This window comes from Geotrypetes seraphini, chromosome 6 (genome assembly GCF_902459505.1).
Source record: "Geotrypetes seraphini chromosome 6, aGeoSer1.1, whole genome shotgun sequence".
NCBI lineage: Eukaryota > Metazoa > Chordata > Amphibia > Gymnophiona > Dermophiidae > Geotrypetes > Geotrypetes seraphini.
The window spans coordinates 19,797,539-19,821,520 of NC_047089.1; the positions used below are offsets into that span (position 1 = coordinate 19,797,539).

At 47.0% G+C, this 23,982-nt stretch overlaps 1 protein-coding gene across 1 annotated transcript in view; it reads right to left on the bottom strand.

Annotated features, from left to right (window-relative positions):
* Positions 1 to 4,354: 4,354 nt before the first annotated feature.
* PRCP (prolylcarboxypeptidase) overlaps positions 4,355 to 23,982 on the bottom strand; it is a 71,670-nt gene continuing 52,042 nt past the window's right edge. The window contains exons 6-9 of the mRNA XM_033947386.1: positions 20,730 to 20,902; positions 16,540 to 16,704; positions 10,511 to 10,698; positions 4,355 to 5,949 (exon numbers count right to left, since the gene is read on the bottom strand). Of these exons, the coding sequence (XP_033803277.1) occupies positions 5,745 to 5,949; positions 10,511 to 10,698; positions 16,540 to 16,704; positions 20,730 to 20,902 (731 nt within the window). The 3' untranslated portion in view covers positions 4,355 to 5,744. The remainder of the gene's footprint in view (positions 5,950 to 10,510; positions 10,699 to 16,539; positions 16,705 to 20,729; positions 20,903 to 23,982) is intronic.

A 23,982-nucleotide genomic window follows, 5' to 3' on the forward strand; every position in this document is an offset into this window, starting at 1 on the left:
ACAGCAGCAGTGGGGACTGGGAGGTGAAGGGGCAAGATACTGGATGGCATTGGGGTGGACAATGTTCCCTCTAAGCTACGCAGGTACACAGCTGCACACTACTCTTCAGGACCCAGCTCTTGGCTGCCGTGCACCAGTAGTAGCACTTCCTGCCTCCCTCCCGCCACCCAAGCCGAGCAGATGGTCCCTGCAGTCTGGTGTTCCATCCACCCCCACCCCCGATCCATCTCTGCAGCTCTTTCATCCTTCGAGCAGCCGGCAGCGTGAATTAACACACGCTGCCTTTGGTGGCACAGAAGTGTTCTCTGCTACTACCTCCTGTCGCCTGTTCCCTCATAGGTGGGAAGCAGTAGCAGAGGGAAAGCTTACGGGCCACCGAAGGGAGCGTGTTCACTCACGCTGCCGGCTGCCCGAAGGATGAAAGAGTAGCTGCCTTCCCAGATCCCGTGGAGAGGAGGAACACAGGGCGGGAGGGGGAATTAGAGAAATGCTGGACCAAGGAGATGGAGAGGGAAAAAAGAAAGATGTCAGACCTTTGGGGCAGGAAAGAGAAGGGGAGGACAAAACTGCCAGACCATGGTAGGCAATAGGAGGAGGAGAGAGGAGAGGATACACCAGACCACAAAAAGGGAAAAAAGGAAGGAGAGAGATGGAGAGAGAGGGGTAAGGAGGGGAGAAAGAGAGAGAGATATGCCAGACCAGGGAAGGGAAGGAGGGGAGAGTGATTAGGGCCAGACTGGGAGAAGGAGAGGAGAAAGACATCAGACCCCTAAAGGGGGGAAGGAGGGAGGAGATGCTATATAGGGATGGGAGGGGAAGAGATGCAAAGAAAAAAAAAAATGCTGTTTAAGAAAAGATGGGAATAGGGGAGAATAAAGAGGAAATATGGCACACATGGCTGGAGAGAAGAAGAGCAGAGAGAGGTAGGAGATAGTGCACATGGATAGATGGGAAGGGAAGATATGGAATAGTAGATAGAATTGAGAAGTAAGAAGAAAGTTGAATATTGAAAGTTAATGCCAAAGATGGATTTAGGGCAGAAAGTGAAGGAGAGAGAAACAACTCTATTTCCAAGGCCATCTTATCGATTAGTTAAGGACACAGACAAAAGGAAGTCAAACCAGAGACTGGGAAAATGTGTAGAAAAATAAAGTCACCAGACAACAAAGGTAGGAAAAATGATTTTTATTTTCAACTTAATGATTGAAATATGTTGGTTTTGAGAATTTACATCTGCTGTCTATGCATTTGTTTCTATTTCTGTGGTGCTGTACTATATGCATGCAGAGTCTGGCATTAGGATTTCATTTGTGTATATTAGTACTTTTAATTTGTGTTCTTGTATTTGCATAGGGTTGATCTGTATTCCGAATGCGAGATCAAGGTCAGATGTTCTGGTAGGAATGAATGACGAGAAATATTATTGGTGTCATAGCCCAAAGTAGGAACATATTTGTTGGTGCTCCTTCACCCCTTTTGGGCTCAAAATGGCCCACGCTTTATGGGGAGAAGAGAGGAAGCAGATGCTTTATGGAGGCGGGGAGGAGAGAGGGGGCGGTAGTAACAGCTCTGACGCTCATAGGAATTCTATGAGCATCCAAGCTGTTAGACCATGGCTGGTGCTAAAAACCGCACTATGATTTTTGTAAAGGGGCAGGGATAGTTTCTAATTCCATACTCCATATTCCATACTGGACAAAGGCGTTTGCATTCTGTGTGTACGAAAGACATGGTTCTCTGTTAGCATTGACTGTGCAGGATCAATCTGTACTAGTCTGGCTTGTTTAGTTTTACAATGGGTGTATTGATGTTCTACTGCTCATTGCAGTATGTAAGATGCTGCCTTTTCCTAGGTACACTCTTGTTGTGTGATGTGTGGATTGTTACTAAAAATCATGTTTTTCATATAGATGAGGGTGCCAAAAAAATTATGGACCCCCGGGTGTCACATATGCTAGGTATGCCACTGGATAGCAGTCAATTATTGAGACAGATATGGAGGAAGCCACTGCTTGCCCTGGATCGGTAGCATGGAATGTTGCTATTCCTTGGGTTTGGGCCCGGTACTAGGGACCTGGATTGGCCACCATGAGAACAGGCTAGTGGGCTGGATAGACCATTGGTCTGACCCAGTATGGCTGCTCTTATGTGTGCCAAGTATAGGACAATCAAGCCATTGTGACATCACTGATGAGGTTGGCTCTGAGGCATTATGACATCACAATCTCAGCTCTGGAATATTGCTCATTGGGGTTCCGGAATCTTTTGTTACTCTTTTGGATGCCAGAATCTTGATATTCTTTAGGATTCTGAATGGAATGTTGCTACTCCTTAGGTTTTGGCCAGGTACTAGGGACCTGGATTGGCCACTGTGAGAACGGGCTACTGGGCTTGATGGACCATTGGTCTGACCCAGTAAGGCTATTCTTAGGTTCTTTTGAGAAAGCAGACCATTTCATGTTTTTATGTGTTATTTATTCATTTGCTGAGATTCTGCTCATCTTTCATTCTTCAGACATTTAAAGTCCTCAAAACACAACATGGGCATTCAGATGAGAGGAGTGGCCTAGTGGTCAGAAGTGCTGATTCAGCACTGCTCCTTGTGACCCTGGGCAAGTCACCCTTGCCCCAGGTATCACTGTTAGATGGTAAGCTCACCATGCCAGATATGAGGACCTGATTAGATTGCGAACCACTCAGATGGCTGTCAATGGAAGGTATATCAAATATAAAAGAAACTTGGAAACTTAGATTTGAGGGGGTTATGAGGAGAGTAATGAGGAACGTAAATGAATGCAAGATTTAAAAATAGCCAAACATAGGTTCTGAAGAGTCAGTTGCTATATATATATGTGCTCAATGACGCAAAGCATACCAATAAGTTACTCAGATCCCTCCGCAGTCTTTTGTTCAACTCAGCCTTTACTATGATACAAACACACTGAGATTGAAAGAAAAAGAAAAAAAAAGGATCTGTAACACAAGCAGAAAAGGGTTTTGACAATGAAGCTATGTGAATCTAAAGCATTCCTAACACAATATGCCAAACACAGAACTCCAGATATCAAAAATATTTTGATTCCCATGTTTAGAGGGGCTTTTAAGCTGACTGCTCTGTTCTTAAGATTGCCATAAGGTACCGTCCAAATGAAGTCTGGCCAATTGTGTTTTTGGTGTCATCTATAAGTAATTCTATAGAAATCTCTCTTCCAGCCCCACAGTAAAACCTTGGTTTCCAAGCATAATTCGTTCCAGAAGCATACTTGTAATCCAAAGCACTTGTATATCAAAGCGAATTTCCCCAAAGGAAATAATGGAAACTCAGATGATTCGTTCCACAACCCAAAAACTTTAATACAAAATACTATACGTACTTGTATTGCAAGACCTCACTCATTTAGAACAGCCGCAGCACCAGAGAGAGAAGAACCAGTTGTGATGTGTGTATACTGTATGTACTTGTATTGCAAGACATTGATTGTATATCAAGTTAAAATTTAATAAAATGTTTTGCTTGTCTTGCAAAACACTTGCAAACCAAGTTACAGTGGTACCTCGGTTTACGAGTGCACCGGTTTGGGAGTGTTTTGCAAGACGAGCAAAACATTTGCAAAATCGGTGCCTCGGAAACCGAGCATGGCTCAATTTACGAGCACCCCCCCCCCCCCGCGATCAGGCACCCTCCCCCTGCCTCGAACCGGCACCCCCCCACCCGCCACAATCCGACCCCCCCCGACACGATTGGGCACCCCCCCGCCACGATCCGACCTCCCCCCGACACGATTAGGCACCCCCCTCCGACACGATCCGACATCCCCCCCGCCGCTTCTTACCCTCATCTGGGCACTCTTGAAGATCGGCCTACTCGTCTGCTGGCCCTTGAGCATCTGAGCATGCTCAAGGCCTGCGAGTTCACGTTCTGAACGTGAACGTGAACTCGCAGGCCTTGAGCATGCTCAGATGTTCAAGGCCCAGCAGACGAGTAGGCCGATCTTCAAGAGTGCCCAGATGAGGGTAAGAAGCGGCGGGGGGGTACCCAATTGTGTCGGGGAGGGGTCGGATCGTGGCGGGGGGGGTGCCGATTCAAGGCAGGGGGATGCCGGATCGCAGGGGGAGGGTGCCTGATCGCAGGGGGGGCCTTCGAGGGGAGCAATACCGGTTCTCGGGGGGGGGGGGAACGCATCAAAGCGAGTTTCCATTATTTCCTATGGGGAAACTCGCTTTGATAAACGAGCATTTTGGATTACAAGCATGCTCCTGGAATGGATTATGCTCATAATCCAAGGAACCACTGTACTTGCAATCCAAGGTTTTACTGTAAAACTTACATCGAAAACTAGACAATACAAAGAAAAAGATTGTGCAAGACTTTATGAAAGCCACAAAGGGATAAATCAGAAACAGAATCAGGGGCCTGCCCCATCAATTATTTTGCTATTGTGTTAAAGAGTATATACATTTGGATTTGATGAATAGTCTTGATTGTTTAAGTCTGCAATAAAAATATGGATCATTTTTGTCGTCCCATACAACCTTGTCAAATCCAGCGGAATAAAGAACATTTAATTTGCAAAAAGCATTACAGTACATCCAAAGTACAATATAAAAATATCCTTGCAATATTTGTCAGGCAGGAAAAAAAAAAAAAAAAAAGAACTTGGCCTGTCTAGCTCTTTTCTGGGGGGGGGGGGATTGAGAGGGGTTATAAATAGCCATGGGCTGTGACAGGATTCCTCAGCTATGCTCTTAAAGGAGCCAACACAAAGCTTAGCTGAAAATTAAGGGCTCCTTTTACTAAGCTGCAGTATTTTAGCGCGCGCTAAACCCAAGCTTCGCGGCTAGAACTAATGCCAGCTGAATGCTGGCGTTAGCGTCTAGCGCGCACAGCAATTTAGCGCGCGCTATTCTTGCCCTAACGCGGCTTAGTAAAAGGAGCCCCGAGTGCCATCTCTGCACTCTGGCTTTAAGAGCATCAATAGGATAGGTGAGGAATGAGAGATTTTGGAGCGAAACGCTACAATCCATACAGGAGCACATTTCAAGAACAGAGGCAAGAATGATGAGTCAGCACATAGGCAACATCAACGCATCAACATTTAGAGAGCTTGAGGTAGGGACGGATTTTTGGTTTGTTTGGCCCCCTCCAACCAAAAAGGCATTCTAAACCCCTGTGCTGCTGGACGTTAAGGATACAGACCAACCTATAGCACGTTTGAGAGCACGTATACAATAGGACTCTCCTCGCTCCAGCCATATGGGAAAATCAAAAATCAAAATGGAGAAGTAGAACTGGGAGAATACACACGAGCATTTCTTAGAAGAATAAAGCAAGTTTTAAACAAAATCCAAGAAACGAGAAAAAAAAACCCAATACAGCTTGTCATTAGGGTGGTGTGGAAAGTTATACCTTACAAAGCACAAGATGAAACTACCATTAGAGGAAAATGAATAAGTTCAATCAGATTTTATGAGGTACTTGTAATAAAAATAAAATTAAAAATGGGAGGGGAGGGGAGTGGAATATCCAAAGAGCTCATCTTAAGACGGATGAAATGACAACTTTATATTCAATTGCAGTCTGCTTCCAATTGTTAAAACACAGCCCCAAAACTTGTTGCTCCCCCATAGCCTCTCGGAAGCTCTTCATTTCTTTTCATGTACTCAGGACATCACAATGTTCATAAACCCAACAGCAGCAGAAGGGATATGGGACAAATCACACGTCCCCAACAACGGTGGCGCTTTTAGTTATTAGATCTGTACTTCCTGATCCACTGCTTCATGTAATAGACTTCCAAATTTCGGGCTCGCTGTACCGAAGGTGGATCGTGTGTGTCGCTGAAGCGTAGATCCAAATGGTGCGCGCCCTCAGAAATCGTTATGGCAACCAAGGTATCCGAGATGTTATAATTTACCCCACCAGAAGACCATGGATCCAGAAAGCCATTGCTAGAAAGAAAGAGAAAAAGAAAAATAAGTCCGTCAAAAAGTCACATTACAGATCCTTGTAGAATGCTGGGTGCAATTTTGAAATTGTTCAAACTGGTGCAAAGTCTGCATGCATCTTTTACTCGGACACTGTAGCTTCATTATGACAATTATTCCAGGGGAAAAAAAAAAAAGTTACCTTCATTGGGGAGAGTGTGGCGCAGTGGTTAAAGCACAAAAATACCAAAAATTGAATATACAGTGGTACCTTGGATTACGAGCATAGTCCGTTCCAGGAGCATGCTCGTAATCCAAAATGCTCGTTTATCAAAGCAAGTTTCCCCATAGGAAATAATGGAAACTCGCTTTGATGCGTTCCCCCCCCCGAGAACCGGCATTGCTCCCCTCGAAGGCCCCCCCCGCGATCAGGCACCCCCCCTGCGATCCGGCACCCCCCTGCCTCGAACCAGCACCCCCCCCCGCCACGATCTGACCCCCCCCACGATTGGGCACCCCCCGCCACAATCCGACCCCCCCCAACACGATTGGGCACCCCCCCCCCCGACACGATCGGGCACCCCCCTCCGCTTCTTACCCTCATCTGGGCACTCTTGAAAATCGGCTTCCTCCTCTGCTGGGCCTTGAGCATCTGAGCATGCTCAAGGCCTGCGAGTTCACATTCAGAATGTGCGAGTTCACGTTCAGAACATGAACTCGCAGGCCTTGATCATGCTCAGATGCTCAAGGCCCAGCAGAGGAGAAGGCTGATTTTCAAGAGTGCCCAGATGAGGGTAAGAAGCGGTGGGGGGGTGCCCAATTGTGTCGGGGGGGGGGGGGTCGGATCGTGGCGGGGGGTGCCCAATCGTGGCGGGGGGGTCGGATCGTGGCGGGGGGGGGCCGGATCGCAGGGGGGATGCCGGATTGCGGGGGGGGGGGTGCTCGTAAATCAAGCCATGCTCGGTTTCCGAGGCACCGATTTTGCAAATGTTTTGCTCGTCTTGCAAAACACTCGCAAACCGGTGCACTCGTAAACCGAGGTACCACTGTACGTGAAATCAAAACGATATTCAATCCACAGAGATAACCAATCTCAAGTGTCTGCAATCAGACCTCACTTTGAGTTTGAGCCTTAGAGGCGAAAGGACACCGCCGCTCAGTTTTTCTGTACAGGTTACTGACGGATTAATAGCGACTATAAGAATTGATTAACTTCTTGAAGAAGCCCGATGTAATACAGTTTTTCTAGGCGAAACGGAGATCTTCCGTCAAGCTAAGTATTATTTCATTCCAACTATAAATACATAGCACTTGGTAACAGCCAAGTTTGGCCGATTAAGCAACTGAGATAAAACACGATCAATGATAGGTCTACGTTCAGTTTTTCCTCATGACTTGCTCTGAGGTCTGGCTTGAGATTGGTTATCTCTGTGGATTGAATATTGTTTTGATTTCACTCTTAAACAAGGTATTCAATTTTTGGTATTTTTGTGCTATATACACAGTATTTAAAAGGTGTTTTTGGGTGTCAGGTCAAAAGCGCGCCGCAACAAAGGTGCGCCCAGACAATTGAGCACAGCGCGGAGGCGCACGCCGCTCTAAATTACTGTTTTTAGGGCTCCGACGAGGGGGCGTGGGGGGAAACCCCCCCACTTTACTTAATAGACATCGCGCCGCGTTGTGGGGGGTGGGGGGGTTGTAACCCCCCACATTTTACTAAAAACTTAATTTTCCCTGTTTTTAGGGAAAATGTTCAGTTTACAGTAAAATGTGGAGGGTTACAACCCCCCAAACCCCCCATAACGCCGGCGCGATGTCTATTAAGTAAACTGGGGGGGTTCCCCAACAAAACCCCCCGTCGGAGCCCTTAAAAACTGTAATTTTGTGCGGCGCACACCTCCGCACTGTGCTCAATTGTCGGCGCGCGCTTTTGTCTTTCGCGCCGTTGTCTATGAACCGTTTTTGGCAGTGGTTAAAGCTACAGCCTCAGCACCCTGAGGTTGTGGGTTCAAACCCATGCTACTCCTTGTGGCACTGGGCAAGTCACTTAATTCCCCCACTGCCCCAGGTACATTAGATAGATTGTGAGCCCACCAGGACAGACACGGAAAAATGCTTAAGTACCTGGATAAATGCATGTAAACCGTTCTGCGCTCCTCTGGAGAACAGTATAGAAAATTGAATGAATAATATCAGGTAAATTTGAACACATTACTTCTGAGAATTTTTTTCAGATCTTTGCTGGAAACCTGTTATATAGTTGAATCACTTTGTATTAGATTTTACAATGAATCGGGAAAAGATCAACATAAACAAGACATACTAAATCACAAAGTTGTAATTCAAGAAGAAAGGTTGACTATATGCTATTTTGGGCCAAGATTCTCCTGGTATTTCAGGAAAAGTGTACAACAATGCTGAATTGGGGGATAAGAGTATTAAAACAGCCTTGAAGAAATTTTTCTTTCTTTTGAAATTTCATGATTGTAGAGGAACGTCACAAGCTCCATGGTTTAAGAAGACCCTACACTATAAAGCAGTACAGTAGTACCTTGGATTACGAGCATAATCCGTTCCAGGAGCATGCTCGTAATCCAAAATGCTCGTATATCAAAGCAAGTTTCCCCATAGGAAGTAAGGGAAACTTGCTTTGATATGTTTCCACCCCCCACCTTCCCCCCCCCCGAGGCCAGCAGCGCTGCTCCCCCCCCACGAAAACCGGCATTGCTCCTCCCGAAGGCCCCCCTCACGCGAACCAGCATCCTCCCCCCCCCCCAGCGATCCGGCACCCCCCGCCGCGACCTGAGGTCTCCCCACCCCCCCCGAACCCTCTTCTTACTTTTCTGTAGCCTCCACAGCGGCACCGGTACCATCATGTCCTGTGCGTAGTGCCTGAAGATCTGCTTCCTGTGCTGGGCCTTGAGAGTTCACGTTCGACGTGAACTCTCAGGCCTTGCACAGGAAGCAGATCTTCAGGCACCGGCACCACACACAGGACATGCTGGTGCCACTGCGGAAGCTACAGAAAAGTAAGAAGAGGGTTCGGGTGGGTTGGGGGGGACCTCAGGTCGCGGCGGTGGGGGGCCCGATGGCGGCGGGGGGGGTGCTGGATCACGGGGGGGGGGAGGGTGCCGGTTCGCAGGGGGGGCGCTCGCAAATCGAAGCGCGCTCGGTTTCCGAGGCGCCGATTTTGCGAATGTTTTGCTCGTCTTGCAAAACACTCGCAAACCAGTGCACTCGTAAACCGAGGTACCACTGTAGTTCCTAGAGGACCGCCAGCCAGTCAGGTTTTCAGAATAGTCCTAATGAATAATGCTAGGGTGCATAGGGAGAGGTATGGTCAGTAGGAAAAGAGAGTTATTGATGCCCCTATACAAGACTGGTGAGACCTCATTTAGAATATTGTGTAAAATTCTGGAGACCACACTTTCAAAAATAAATAAAATAGGATGGAGTTGGTCCAGAGGAAGGCTACTAAAATGGTGCATGGTCTTCATCATAAGGCTTAAGGAGGCAGACTTAAAGATCTTAATATGTATACTTTGAAGGAAAGGCGGGAGAGGGGAGATAGCGATGTATACATACCTACATGCATAAATGCACATGAGGCGAGTCTCTTATTTAAAAGGAAGCTCCAGAATGAGAGGGCATAGGATGAAGTTCAAAGGTGACAGGCTCAGGAGTTATCTAAGAAAATACTTTTTTTAGAGAAAGGGTGATAGATGCACGACGTAGTCTCCTGGTGGAGGTGGTGGAGACAAAGACAGTGTCTGAATTCCAGAAAGCTTGGGACAGGCACGTGGGATCTGTTAGGGACAGGAAGAGATAGTGGATGCTGTGGATGGGCAGACTGGATGGGCCATTTAGCCTTTACCTGCCATTACATTTCTATGTTTCTATGAATATGCATGGGACAGCTTTGCATGCCTGTCACCTCCATTATATGCAAATATTTCTCATGCATATTCATTAGGGCTATCCCAAAAACCTGACTGGCTGGTGGTCCTCCAGGACAGGGTTGGGAGCCACTACTCTAAATGAGACTAGAAAATTTGAATGTGCATGGAGGGAAAAACAAGATCTCAAACAGTTAGTGGAAGAAAACCTACTACTGTATTTCCCCATATATAGGCCGCGGCTTATATATGGGTTTTACAATCCTGTGTAGTGCGGTTTCCTTATATGGGGTGGCTTATCTAAAGACATCATAGGTAAGCCGCCCCATTAGGTAAGCTGCGGCGCTACTGGAGTCCCCCGTACCTTTTAAAATAGCTCCCTTGCTGTACGGCTACCAGCGATCTCCTCTAATGTTGCGGCCAGTGGTGCAGGGCAGAAGCAATATTTTCGGCATCCAGCCTGAGCCTAGCCCCGCGTTGCTTTCTCAATGCTTGCCGTCAGTTCTTGTGAGTCCCACAAATCCCACGAGAACTGACGGCAGGCATTGAGGAAGTGACGCGGGGCCAGGCTGGAAGCCGAAAAGATCGCTCCTGCCCTGAACCATGACATTGGAGGAGGTACCTGGCAACTGGCACGTTACCTTATCACTACAACACCATCACTCTTGCTAGTTACCTGGTCAGCTCACCTGAAAACAATGTTGCTATGACAGCTAATGTTCTTCCCACCATATATGGATGTAATCCAAGTAGGCCGAGGCTTCACCTTCCACTGCTTAAAGCATTCATCAGAGTATAACTCAAAATCCCAGGTCTGTGGTTCAAACATGTCATTTACTCCATCTGCACACATGGGCATCACCATTTCGGTGCAGGCCTGAAAGGGAAATCATACATGAGGATAATTTGCGTCTTCAGAAACAATATTAAAATAGTAGCAAACCACAAGGTGTTGCCCATTTTGTAGCCGCTCAAGTTTTCCCATTTTATAAAAGTAAAAATTCAAATATTTTCATCCTGTACTTGATTTGTTTAAATATATCAAACTGTACGTCAACCAGGTTCACGACCTGTCTGCAGTCCCCATTCACAATAAACCAGGGCACTCTTGAAGAGTCTACAGGCAGATGCAAAAACAACAGGTACTTTTTATCTTTGGACTCTGCATGAAGCCTCATACAGAAATATGATGGCAGATAAAGGCCAAATGGCCCATCCGGTCTGCCCATCTGCAGCCTATCCGGTCTGCCTATCTCCTCCTCTCCCTATTGGCTAGGGTTCTTAACATTTGCATCTCCTCTTCCTATAGGCTAAGGCTCTTTACACCTGCATTGTGAGGTCATAGAACTTTATGGTTATAGAAACAAGATGGTAGATAAAGGCCAAATGGCCCATCCAGTCTGCCCAAATGCAGCATCCACTATCTCCTTCTCTCCCTATTGGCTAAGGCCCTTAACATTTGCATCTCCTCTTCCTATAGGCTAAGGCTCTTTACACCTGCATTGTGAGGTCATAAGAGCTTTATGGTTATAGAAACATGACGGTAGATAAAGGCCAAATGGCCCATCCGGAGCATCCATTATCTCCTCCTCTCCCTAAGAGATCCCATGTGCATGTCCCACACTTTCTTGAATTCAGACACAGTGTCTTCACCACTATTCCACACATCTACCACCCTTTCTGTAAAAAAGTATTTCCTTAGATTACTCCTGAGCCTATCACCTTTTAACTTCACCCTATGCCCTCTCATTCCGAAGCTTCATTTCAAATGAAAGGAAATAGTCTTTATATCGGGGGTAGAGAAGAATGGTACCAACACTTATTTGCATCTACTTTTTCTGCACCTGGTTTTGAACATTTAAAGCTACATAGGTCATAGTTTCCCCAATCCCCATCATTTTTCCTATGAATACTTTTATCAAAGGTCAGAAGAACTTTTGACTGCAGGCCAGCGAGATAAATGCTCTGATGCTCATTCAATTCCTATCTCACCGGCCCATGGTAAAAAGCTCCATCACAGTTTGATAAAAGGGGCCCAATATTTGGCACAGCCTTTTCATCCAGGTAAATGGCTTTTATACTGGTTCTCTGCCAGTTGCATGATTTATTTTCTATAGCAAACTGATCCAGAGACCCATTTTTTATTTTTTTTTTTTAGCTCATTGTTATTACCCCAGTTTGGGAACTACCATTCTACACTTTTCCATATTTGCTCTTGCAATAAGAATGCTCAAAAAGTAATGAAAAATAAGCAGCCAATATTTTGATAGTATGTCTTACAAACTTGTATATCAAACCCTAGGTAACGCCCATTCCTAAAACAGTTCACAAAACCTACAATTAAACGGGCTCCTCTATTATTTCACTACCGATGCATGCATGCGCGCGCGCACACACACACACACAACATTCTCTGGCTTTATCAGCTTCTTTACCTAATAGAGCCACTAGAGGTCTCTACATTCTACTTTCGAAGGAGAGACTTATTGGTTATTAAGTAAATTCATTAGCCACAGAAGTCTTTTCCATGGTTGCCCGACCAGTTGTATGGCAGCCCACCATCCTTCAAAAAGCACCATTTGGTGGCTTGAAAAAGTTAACACTAACCTAACCTACGTTTAGGAAAATAAATAGTAAAATTAGATTTACGAGCCTCAGGGTGATTAATTTTTTCATTTGAAATTTTGCAACACCCACTTGGGTGTATAGGCCAGGTGTGCAGCTTCCTTTTAAATCTTAGAGGCATTAGACAAAGCAAAGAATTTCTCATAATTTCAAAATTCTATTAAAAACAACCTAGGTAACAGAACAGGTGGTAATTTCCCTGTACCTCAATTAAACTGTAATCAGGTTTTTAAAAAGCGAAGAAAAAAAAAAAAGCATTTTTCCCTTTGCCTCATCTCTTACCAGCACCAAATCATGGCAAAGAAGAAAAACAAGTTAAGAGACATTTTCAGGGAAATTTATAAGGACTTGCCTAGTTTTAGGTGACAAGAATGCCCATAAATGCTGGTATTCTAGTCATGTGGACACACCCTTGCAGTTATCACCATTTTCCTGCTGTATGGCCATTTGGTAAGCCCAGTGGTAGTGACAATGTGAGGTGGAGGGGCCTGGGTTTCATACCAACTTGATCTTTCATTTCCCAAGCTGTTGGGACCGGAGAAATTATGAAGACTCCAGAGGCTGGAGAAGCTGCTCGCGCTGGCGAAGATTTAAAGAGGTACAGGGGTGGGGAAAGGATGCGCAAGTGTGATGTTGGGGATGCAGAAAGAGCGGGGGGGAGAGGAGGGCATGGACATCTTCTGTGAATAGCATGAAATCTATCTGCATGCACACTGCCTCCATGCAAATAGTTCTCATACATATTCATTGTGGAAATCTTCAAAACCTGACTAGGCTGTGGCTCTCAAGGGCCAAGAATGGACCCCCCCCTAATCTAGAGCCTTGTCACGCCTAGTTGGACCCCCCTGATCTAGAGCCTTGTCACGCCTAGTTCTAGCTCTCTCTATTGTCACGCGTTCCCACTTTATTAATGTATATTGCCAATTTGTATACTGTCTTCCTTGGTTAAAAATAGAATTCAAGGCAGTTTGGAATTTATAAAACATACAATCCAGTCTCTGTGCTGACATTTGAGCATCTTGATGTTTGTTAAACCTTCACTTTAATTTTAATAAGCTTATTCCCATTTAAAATTACTGTACACTATGGCAGTGTTTTTCAACCTTTTTTGGGCAAAGGCACACTTGTTTCATGAAAAAAATCACGAGGCACACCACCATTAGAAAATGTTAAAAAATTTAACTCTCTGCCTATATTGACTATATATAAAGTAATTCTCTTGAATAGGAATCAAATAAACACAAAGAAAGTATTTTATAATTACTTTATTACGAAATAAAAATTATAAAAATTATAAAATACTTTATTCAGTGCGAAACCTGGGCCTGTTTGGCTGAACACAAAGCTGATATTCTGGCTGGAATCGAAGAAAGACACACACGTAGCTCTTCGTCAACAGCTCTCAGTCTCTCTCTGTATTTGGTTTTTATAGCATACAAAAATAGACAAATATACCCTCCATCCTTTTTATTAAACCACAATAGCAGTTTTTAGCGCAGGGAGCTGCGCTGAATGTCCAGCGCTGCTCTTGACGCTCATAGGCTCCCTGCGCTAAAAACCACTATTGCGGTTTAGTAAAAGGGGACCATATTGTAAAATATAGACAGCAGATATAAATTCAGAACTGTGCATAGTAAGTGAAGGGAAGTTTTCATCTCTGGGAATTTACCCAGTTAACTATTAAGTTATTTGGGCAAATTCCTTTGAAAACTGTGGTAATACTGCCTCCACTTTGCTAAATTTAAAATAAAATCATTTTTCCTACCTTGTCTGGTGATTTCTGGTTGCACTTTCTTCTTCTGACTGTGCATCCAATCTTTCTTCCCTTCTATCAGCCTGTATGCTTTCTCTCCTCCACACCTCATTCCCTCCCCCAACTTTTTCTTCCTCTCTCCCTGACCTTTCTTTCTTTTTTTCTGTTTCTCTTCTTTCCTTCTGTTTCCCTTCTTTCCTTCTGTTTCCCTGCCTGCCCCCTTTCTTTCTTTCTCCCTGCCGTTCCCCAAGCCACTGCCGCTGCCATCGGGGAACAGGACCCACCAATGGATAACAGGCCCCAAAGCCGACGCCGACGCATGCTCTCCCTGACGTCAATTCTACAATCGGAGAGGAAGTTCCGCCCAGCCAGGCAGCGATTGGCTGGCCCGAACTTCCTCTCCGACTGCAGAATTGACGTCGGGGAGAAGAAGACTTATCGGCTCGATCGATTAGATCGCCAAGACAAAGTGAGTCCTGGGTGATCGACTCACTTTGCCTTGGCGAGCTACTGGCGCCCCTGCCTCAGGCCCCCTGTCAGCTCCGGGCCCGGCGGCCCTGCGGCACACCAGGCAACATCTCGCGGCACACTAGTGTGCCGCGGAACAGCGGTTGAAAAACACTGCACTATGGGATCCTTTCACTAAGAAGTGCTAACCAATTAGTGCATGCTAAATGCTAAGATACCCGTAGGACTATAATGGGTCTTGGCATTTACCAGTTAGCGCACCTTAGTAAAATGATCCCTATTTTAGATGCATTTTTTTAAAGGCAGTTATAGTAAATAGTAAAAGCTTACCGGTGCATGCACTGTTAAAACAGCGTGATCCCTGCCGCTGTGGTGTGTGATCCGTGGCCGTGTTCCATTTTAGAACCCGGCGGCAGGGAACATTCTGGCAACTCCCCTCCACCTGCCCTCACTCACCAACTGGAAGCACAGGCAAGCTCTCTCCCTGCCCGCATCCTCGGCAGGGAACACACCTCCCGCCCTTGCTCACCGCTGTCGCCGCTGATCCTCCTCTTCAGAGCAGCCTGCGATCGTGGCCGGCTTTAAAGAACCTCGCAGGCCACTCTCCAACCTCAGTAGCACGTTCCCTCTGACGCACGGGATCGCGTCAGAGGGAACGTGCTACCAAGTTGGAGAGTAGCCTGCGAGGTTCGCTAAAGCCGGCCACCATGATCACAGGCTGCTTTAAAGAGGAGCAAGCCAGAAGACGCCGGGATGGAGGGAGGGTAAGAATCGATCCCCTTGGGAGTGGGAAAGGGGGCTGCTTTGGGGGGAGGGGTGTGCTGGAGGGAGAGGGAAAGGGGCCACTTTGGGGGAGGGGTGTGCTTGGGGCAAACAGCTTTGCTCTGGGGGGGGAAGACAGAAGGGGCCATGGAGAGACAGTTAGGGAGAGGGAAAGGGAGCTGCTTTCGGGGGAGGTGTGTGCAGGGGGCAGACAGCTTTGCTCGGGGGGGGGGAAGACAGAAGGACACAGACGGCAGCCAAGGAGAGAGAGATAAAGAAACACAGACAGACAGACACTACTAGTCTTTAAACCCATTAATGTAACGGGCTTAAAGACTAGTAGTAAATAAACTTCAATTCAAATAATCTATATGTCCTTTTTTTAACTGAGAATATGAGAATGGTTCAAGATAAGAAAAAAATACAACCAAAAAACGTTCTGTAGGTTGAACGGTTGTCCTAGTGATTGGAGAGGCATTTGATTGCCTTAGGTTTACATTGTACAGGCAGTCACCGGGTTAAGAATGAGTTACATTGTCGATCAGAAGCAATATGCATCTTCTATGGCTCTTATGGGAGATTTCTGCATCTCCAAATACATGTTACTTGGCACTGTTGCTCTCGTTCAATATCAAGTTACATAAAGCAGCCGTTTCACCATCTGCCAATTAAAGGGTTAAAGCTGTTCTTAAGTCAGATTTGTATGTAACTCGGAACTTGTAGATTTTAAGATTCTTGCTGCTTACCTTTTGCTCCTAGCTGACAAAGGGCCAACTATCCCTACCAATGTTCCCTCTAAGGTACAGCATGCACAACCACACATTGTTCTTAATGTGGCCATGCATCATTCCTGAATCTGTAACTTGGGGACTGCGTGTATTATCTATAACCAGGGTAGGCAATTCCAGTCCTCGAGAGCCACAGGCAGGTCAGGTTTTCAGGATATCCACAATAAATATGCACGAGATAGATTTTCATCTCAAGGAGGCAGTGCATGCAAATCCATCTCATACATATTCATTGTGGATACCCTGAAAACCTGACTTGCCTGTGGCTCTCGAGGACTGGAATTGCCTAAGAAGAGACTCAAGACACTTGAGAAAGATTTACCTGATAAGACCAGCCCTGGTCTCCAAGATTGCCTGTTGTAGTCTGAGATATATTCAAGCACTGTGCATCCCCAGTGTAATTGTAGTAAATGTTTATTGCTTTGAAAATCCCATTCAATAATTCTTTATCTGGAAGCTTGGGATCTTGCAAAAACTTGCAAACACTCTAAAATAAAATTGAGAGGAGAAACAAAATGCATTCTTGTAATTAGTATGTCTCTCAAATATTACACTCAAGTACATTTTTTTGATGTACATCTCTAAGGCCACATATGCTAAAGATTGCCCCCTTTTTCTGATGGGGGGGAGTGCAGTGGAAAGCTTAGCATGCCTGGGCCCTTTTCTTAATCTTTGTTAGGTGTAAATGCAGGCCTAACACAGCTTAAAATGGCATAACACGGGATGCACTTCAGCATCCTGCAGTAACTGCCAGTTTAATGCATGCCAATCCACTTGCTATAAACTATTTTTTGAAGGGGGAGGGGCTACGTCAGGGGGCAGCAAATGCTCATTCTTGCGCTAGCCAGTTATTGTACAGTAATGTAGCAGCACTCACTGGGTAATGCAGGATTACAACGCGAGCCCTTACTGCCTATAAAATGAATAGCGACAAGTGCTCACACGGTAATTTTTCTTAATGGCCACAAGCTAATGGCAACATTACAGAACATAAGAATAGCCTTACTGGGTCAGACCAATGGTCCATCATGCCCAGTAGCCCGTTCTCACGGTGGCCAATCCAGGTCACTAGAACCTGGCCAAAACCAAAGGAGTAGCAACATTTCAAAACTGAGATTGTGATTAGAGAATGACAGGGGGGAAAAATTTGTCCCTGTCACCGCCCAGTCCCCGGGACCACTGTCCCTGCCCCCACTGTCCCTGTCCTGTCCCTGCGACTATTATCCCCGCAGCATCCATACAAGCCTCAGGACTGCAATATTTAGCTTATTCCTTCCTTATAAATCAAAGTTCTGGCTGCTGAACTAGAGAAATAGATGTTCAGCTGGCAGGGCTTTGTTTATAAATTTTTAGCAACACAACTAATATACTACTTTATCCTAAAGCAAAAAAATAAATATTTTTTTTCTACCTTTGTTGTCTTGTTTCTGCTTCCCTCATCTTCTCATTCAATTCCTTCCATCCACTGTCTGTCCTTTCTCTGCGTCTTCTATTTGCTCTGTTACTGTGCCTCTCCCTTCACTCCCCCCCAATTGGTCTGGTACCCTTCCCTTCCAGCGTTTTCTCCCCACTTCCCTCCAGCGTCTTCTGCCCACTCTCTCTTCCCCATGTCCCTTCAGCGTCTTCTGCCCACTCTCTCTTCCCCATGTCCCTTCAGCGTCTTCTCCCCACTCTCTCTTCCCCATGTACCTTCAGCGTCTTCTCTCCATTATCTGCTCCCCATTTCCTTTCAGCGTTATATTCCTCTCCTCCACCACCCTTCCCTCTCACCACCCTTCGGTACCCTTCGCATGGCCCCCTCCCTCCTTCCTACCTACCCGAATCTATCTATCTCCCTCACCTTTATCTTCACAGTGTGTTTTGAGTAACTTCTTCAAAGCTGTCGGAGCCTGCAAGCAGTAGCATGTGTATGTGGGCATCCCCCGCCACCCTTTCCATCTCTCCCTCCCATTCGAACCCCATCGACCGCGAGACCGATATACCTTCTTCCAAAAGGCAGCATCGGCAGCAATCTAAACAGGCTGCTTTGTGGCCTTCCTCTGCCATTTCACTGATGTCATCAGCATCAGAGGGGGGTTCAGCTGCGTAGCGGGGGAGGGGGAATGGGAGGGAGGGCTAGAAAGATGCTGCAAGGGGGGAATGGGAGGGAGGGAGGGACAGAAGCTGTGCAAGGGTTTTGCTGCACAAGGGATGGGAGAGAGGGATAGAAAGATGCTGCACGTGTGGGGGAGAGGAAGAATTGGGGTGGAGGAGAGGAAGGGAGAGGTGATCATTGTACATGAAAAAATAAGACCTACCCCAAAAGTAAGACCTAGTGCCTTTTTTGGGCCCAAAATTAATATAAGACAGTGTCTTATTTTCAGGGAACGACGGTATTAGGTTATTTTAGCACAGTATCATTTTATATTCCTTTCCTGGGAATTTAATTCTTAATTTAGCAACTCCTTTCCCCTCTATTACTGCTACTACTACGTTTCTATAGTGCCACTAGATATATGCAGTACTGCATACATTATCAGTCGAATTCTGTATACGGTGCCGCTATTGGTGGCACCTAAAAAGTGGCTGTCGATCATGTGGCATATACAGAAATTGCACCTCTGGGCAAGATAGGCGCCAAAAATGTAGGCCAGGGTTTTCCAGGCCTACATTTCTGGCACCTATCTATGCCGTGAATTGCACCTACATAGGTGAATTCTGGTGCCTAACGCCACTTCCAGTGTTAGCCACGCCCATAATGGCATTAGGCACCGGAAAGCGCCTGCATAGGTATGATTCTGGCACCTTTTATTTAGGCTGAATACAACACCCTTCTACTGAATAACACACCACAGAAAAGAGGACAAGGTGGAAATAAATGTCAAAATCCCTGTCAGTGCGAAGGCTTCAAAAACATCTTAGCCGAACCAATGTAAAGGAAAAAGCATCAGAGCCCCCCCCCACACATACACCATCTTGAGTGAAAAGAGTGTGGGAAAATTTACCAGGAGTAAGTCACGTCATTAGCATTAAAAAAAAACAAAAAACTTTAACATTGGGAGATGCTGAAAGCCTTAAGCAATGCAGGGAAAACACAAATTTTGTACTCAAGCACTCTCAGTTACTTGCTGTCTTCATTCAAATAATCATGGAGAAAAATATACTTATCCCACGCGATGGTAGGTATGTAGAGCAAGCATCCCATCAACGCGGTACCCAGCATGTCGCTGGAAACGGCTGCTTCAGGATGTGCTGGCTCCCAACCACTTGAAACTCCTCTGTTCCTATGTGTGTTATTCGGTTCACAGTCATAAGCGCGCGAGACAAACGCACGCCGACATTTGAGAGCGGACAATTGAGTGCAAGACTTCAGCGCGCCGCTCTAAAAGCTTATTTTAAAGGGCTCCGACAGGAGGGGTGGGAGGAACCCCCCCCAGTTTACTTAATAGTTTTGGCGCTGCCGTTGGCGTAATTTAAAAAATTTTTATAGTCTGCAATTCCTCTGTTTTCAGGCAGACATGCTAGGACATCAAGCCACCAAGTGGTATAAATTAATATCTGAATTAATGAATAAGAAACCCAGAAACACTCTTAAGAGATATTTGGAGCATTGAGATTAAATAGTATATTTCTGCATCTTGATGGCCACGTATTTGGTCTTAGAGGATGAGGTGTACAGCTTCAGCATCTATGGGCCCATCCCCACTAACCCTAAGGTGTGATTGGCCCAGGCTCGTAGGCACCTGGGCCAATCAGGCCTTAGACTTAGCGGGGATGGGCCAGGAAAGGACGGGCCCGTCTCATTTCGACGAGGTGGGCCTGTTGGCTGGACGGCAGCAAGACCAGTCCAGCCGACCAACATTTAAAGGTTAGTTGGGGGGGAGGTTAGGGGAGTCATGGGGGGGAGGTCATTAGCATGGGGGGGTCCAGAGGGGGTCCGGCTTTCCGGCAGGAGGGGTTGGGCACCCTCCTGCCGGCAATTGTGAGTTTGGGGTGCGGCATTCCGGCAGGAGGGGTTCGGCACCCTCCTGCCAGCGATCGGACAGGCGGCCGCTATACTTATCCCTTGCCACGATAAGTGTAGCGGTCGCGTCTAATCTAACCCGATTCTTTAACCGGCGTCTGTAACATGGCCGTTGGTTACAGAATCGGGGTTAGTGTAGGCCCGATTCTGTGTAGGACACCTCTCCCGGGCGTCCTATACAGAATCAGGGCCTAAATGTATAATCTATATTGTTTCCACTTATTGAAAGTGTTTTAAAATAAATAAAGATTATAAAAAAAAATAATAATGCCCTATAGAGGCTTTTGTTTTAGGAATTTATCTAAACTTTTTTAAACCCTGCTAAGCTAACTGCTTTTACTATAGTCTCTAGCAATGAATTCTAGGGTATAGTTACATACAGAGCAAAAATTATCTCTTCAGTTTCTTTTAAATTTACTACTTTTTTTTATAAAACATTTATATAATTCAAGATGGTCTTCATAAAAGCAAAAACAGCAACAGCAGAAGTATATATGTATTGTCTTTACCAGAATGGGCCAGGCAGGCAGAGGCTCCAGGAAGAAAGCTGCATATGGGTAATCTACCATGGCTAGGTTCACCCACGTTTCACTCAGCCATGTTTTCAGCGTTCCAGCATCCTCCTTTGTCTTCAATAGGGAACACAAATGGAATGCAGTAGAAAGCCATGACAATCCTTCATCTAAAAAAAAAAAAAAAAAAGATTTAAAGAAGTTGGAGGGGCATAAAGCACAGTTACTTACCGTAACAGGTGTTATCCAGGGACAGCAGGCATATATTCTCACATGTGGGTGACGTCATCTACGGAGCCCCGATGCGGAAGCATTTTCAAGCAAACTTGATTGAAGATTTAAGTTTGCTCTGCTGCTCCACGCATGCGTGCCTTCCTGCTCCACTAGGGGGTGCATCCCCTCGTGGTCTCCAGTTCACTTAACTAGCCAAGAAGCCAACCTCGGGGAGGTGGGCGGGTTGTGAGAATATATGCCTGCTGTCCCTGGATAACACCTGTTACGGTAAGTAACTGTGCTTTATCCCAGGACAAGCAGGCATGATATTCTCACATGTGGGTGACCTCCAAGCTAACTGAAAAGGGATGGAGGGAAGTTGGCAATTTAAGCAAATAGGTTTCGCAGTACCGATTGGCCGAACCGGCCATCGCTTCTGGACAGTGAGTCCAGACAGTAGTGGGAGGTGAAGGTATGAACCGAAGACCACGTGGCAGCCTTGCAGATTTCCTCAATAGGTGTGGACCTGAGGAACGCTACGGAGGTTGCCATCGCTCGGACTTTGTGTCCCGTTACTCGACCGTGCAGCGCGAGACCAGCCTGAGCGTAGCAAAAGGAGATGCAATCGGCCAACCAGTTGGACAAGATGCGTTTGAAAACTGGGTGACCTAACCGGTTTGGGTCGAAGGACAAAAACAGTTGTGGGACTTTCCGGTGTGATTGAGTGCGTTGGAGGTAAAAGGCCAATGCTCTCTTGCAGTCAAGAGTGTGGAGCGCCACTTTTCCGGGGTGAGAGTGGGGCTTGGGGAAAAACACAGGTAGGACAATGGACTGATTGAGATGGAAATCAGACACTACTTTAGGTAAGAACTTTGGATGGGTGCGGAGTACCACCTTGTCGTGGTGGAATATCGTGAAGGGTGGGTCCGCTACCAGGGCTTGTAGCTCACTAACCCGCCGGGCGGACGTGAGCGCGAGTAGGAAAATTACCTTCCAAGTGAGGAATTTTGGATGGCATTTGTCTAGGGGCTCAAATGGAGGTTTCATTAATTGAGCCAGAACCACGTTAAGGTCCCAAACCACCGGCGGAGGTTTGAGAGGAGGGTGGACGTTCAGAAGACCCTTCATGAAGCGAGAGACTAAGGGATGGAGCGAGAGGGCTTTCCCTTCCAGGGGCTGATGAAAGGCCGCGATCGCACTGAGGTGTACTCGAATGGAGTTGGTCTTTAGGCCGGAATGAGATAGTTGAAGTAAATAGTCAAGGACCAGAGGGACGGGGACCGACACCGGGTCCTGGCTGTGGGAGGAGCACCAGGTTGAGAATCTGGTCCACTTTTGGGAGTAGCAGGTTCTCGTCGAGGTCTTTCTGGAGGCCTCCAATATCTCCTTGACTGATTGAGACACGGGGAGAGCAGTCAGTGGGAGAGAAACCAAGCATTCAGATGAAGAGATTGAAGATTGGGATGTAACAGTGAACCCTGACCCTGTGATAGTAGAGAGGGAAACAGAGGCAGAGGCAGTGGATCTCTGCCACTGAGTTGAAGTAGAAGGGAAAACCATGGCTGGCGTGGCCAGCGAGGGGCAATCAGGATCAGGGTGGCTTGTACTGTTTTCAGGTGGACAAGCGTCCGCAGTATCAGAGGGAACGGCGGGAACGCGTACAGGAACCTTCCTTCCCAGTCGAGGAGGAAGGCGTCGGCCTCGAGCCGGTCCGGGGTGTGTATCCGGGAGCAGAAGAGAGGCAGCTTGTGGTTGTGAGGGGATGCGAACAGATCTATTTGAGGCGTCCCCCACCTTTCGAACACCCATCGTAGGGTTTGAGAGTGTAGTGACCACTCGTGTGGCTGGAGGAGGCGGCTGAGTCTGTCCGCCAGACAGTTTTGTTCTCCTTGTATGTACACCGCTCGAAGGAAGGTGTTGTTGGAGGTTGCCCATTTCCAGAGGCGCAGGGCTTCCCGACAAAGGGGCCAAGACCCTGTCCCCCCCTGTTTGTTTACGTAGTACATCGCTACTTGGTTGTCGGTTCGGATGAGAACCACTCGGTCGTGGAGCAGATGTTGGAAGGCTACAGCTGCGAGATAGATGGCCCGAAGCTCTAGCACGTTGATGTGGCAGCGACGGTCTTGTGCTGACCACATCCCTTGGGTGCGTAGGCCGTCCAGATGGGCTCCCCAAGCGTACTCCGACGGGTCCGTGGTGAGTACCTTGCTGTGGGGTGGGGTGAGGAAGAGCAAACCTTTGGAAAGATTTGAAGAGTCGGCCCACCAGCGGAGCGATCGTTGCAATGAAGGAGTCACTGTCACGGGACGGTCGATCGGGTCCCGGTCTTGACGCCATTGGGATGCCAGGGTCCATTGAGGGATTCTCAGATTGAGGCGGGCGAAGGGTGTGACATGGACGGTGGAGGCCATGTGGCCCAGGAGAGTCATCATCTGTTGAGCTGATACCGAGGTCAGCAGGGAGATCCTTCGGCTCAGACTTACTAACGCCTCTAGGCGCGGAGGGGGGAGGAAGGAACGGAGGCGAACCGTGTCCAGCGTGGCCCCGATGAACTGTAGGGACTGCGAGGGGCGTAGTTGGGATTTTGGGAAGTTTATTTCGAACCCCAGACTTTGTAGGTAGGTAATAGTCTGTTGGGTCGCTGAGATAACCCCTTCCCTGGACGGGGCTTTGATTAGCCAGTCGTCCAGGTAAGGGAATACCTGGAGGCCCTGGGAGCGTAAGGTTGCTGCGACCACCACGAGGCACTTGGTGAAGACCCGAGGTGATGATGCAAGTCCGAAGGGGAGGACTCGGTATTGTAGGTGCCAGTCCCCTACCTGAAAACGCAAGAACTTGCGGTGAGCGGGGTGCACTGGGACATGTGTGTACGCCTCCTTCAGATCGAGGGAGCAGAGCCAGTCGCCCTCGTCGATCAGGGGGTAGAGTGTCGGTAGGGAGAGCATCCGAAATTTTTCCCGTACCAGAAATTTGTTGAGGCGTCTCAAGTCTAGTATTGGGCGTAGGTCTCCCGTTTTTTTCGGTACCAGGAAGTAAC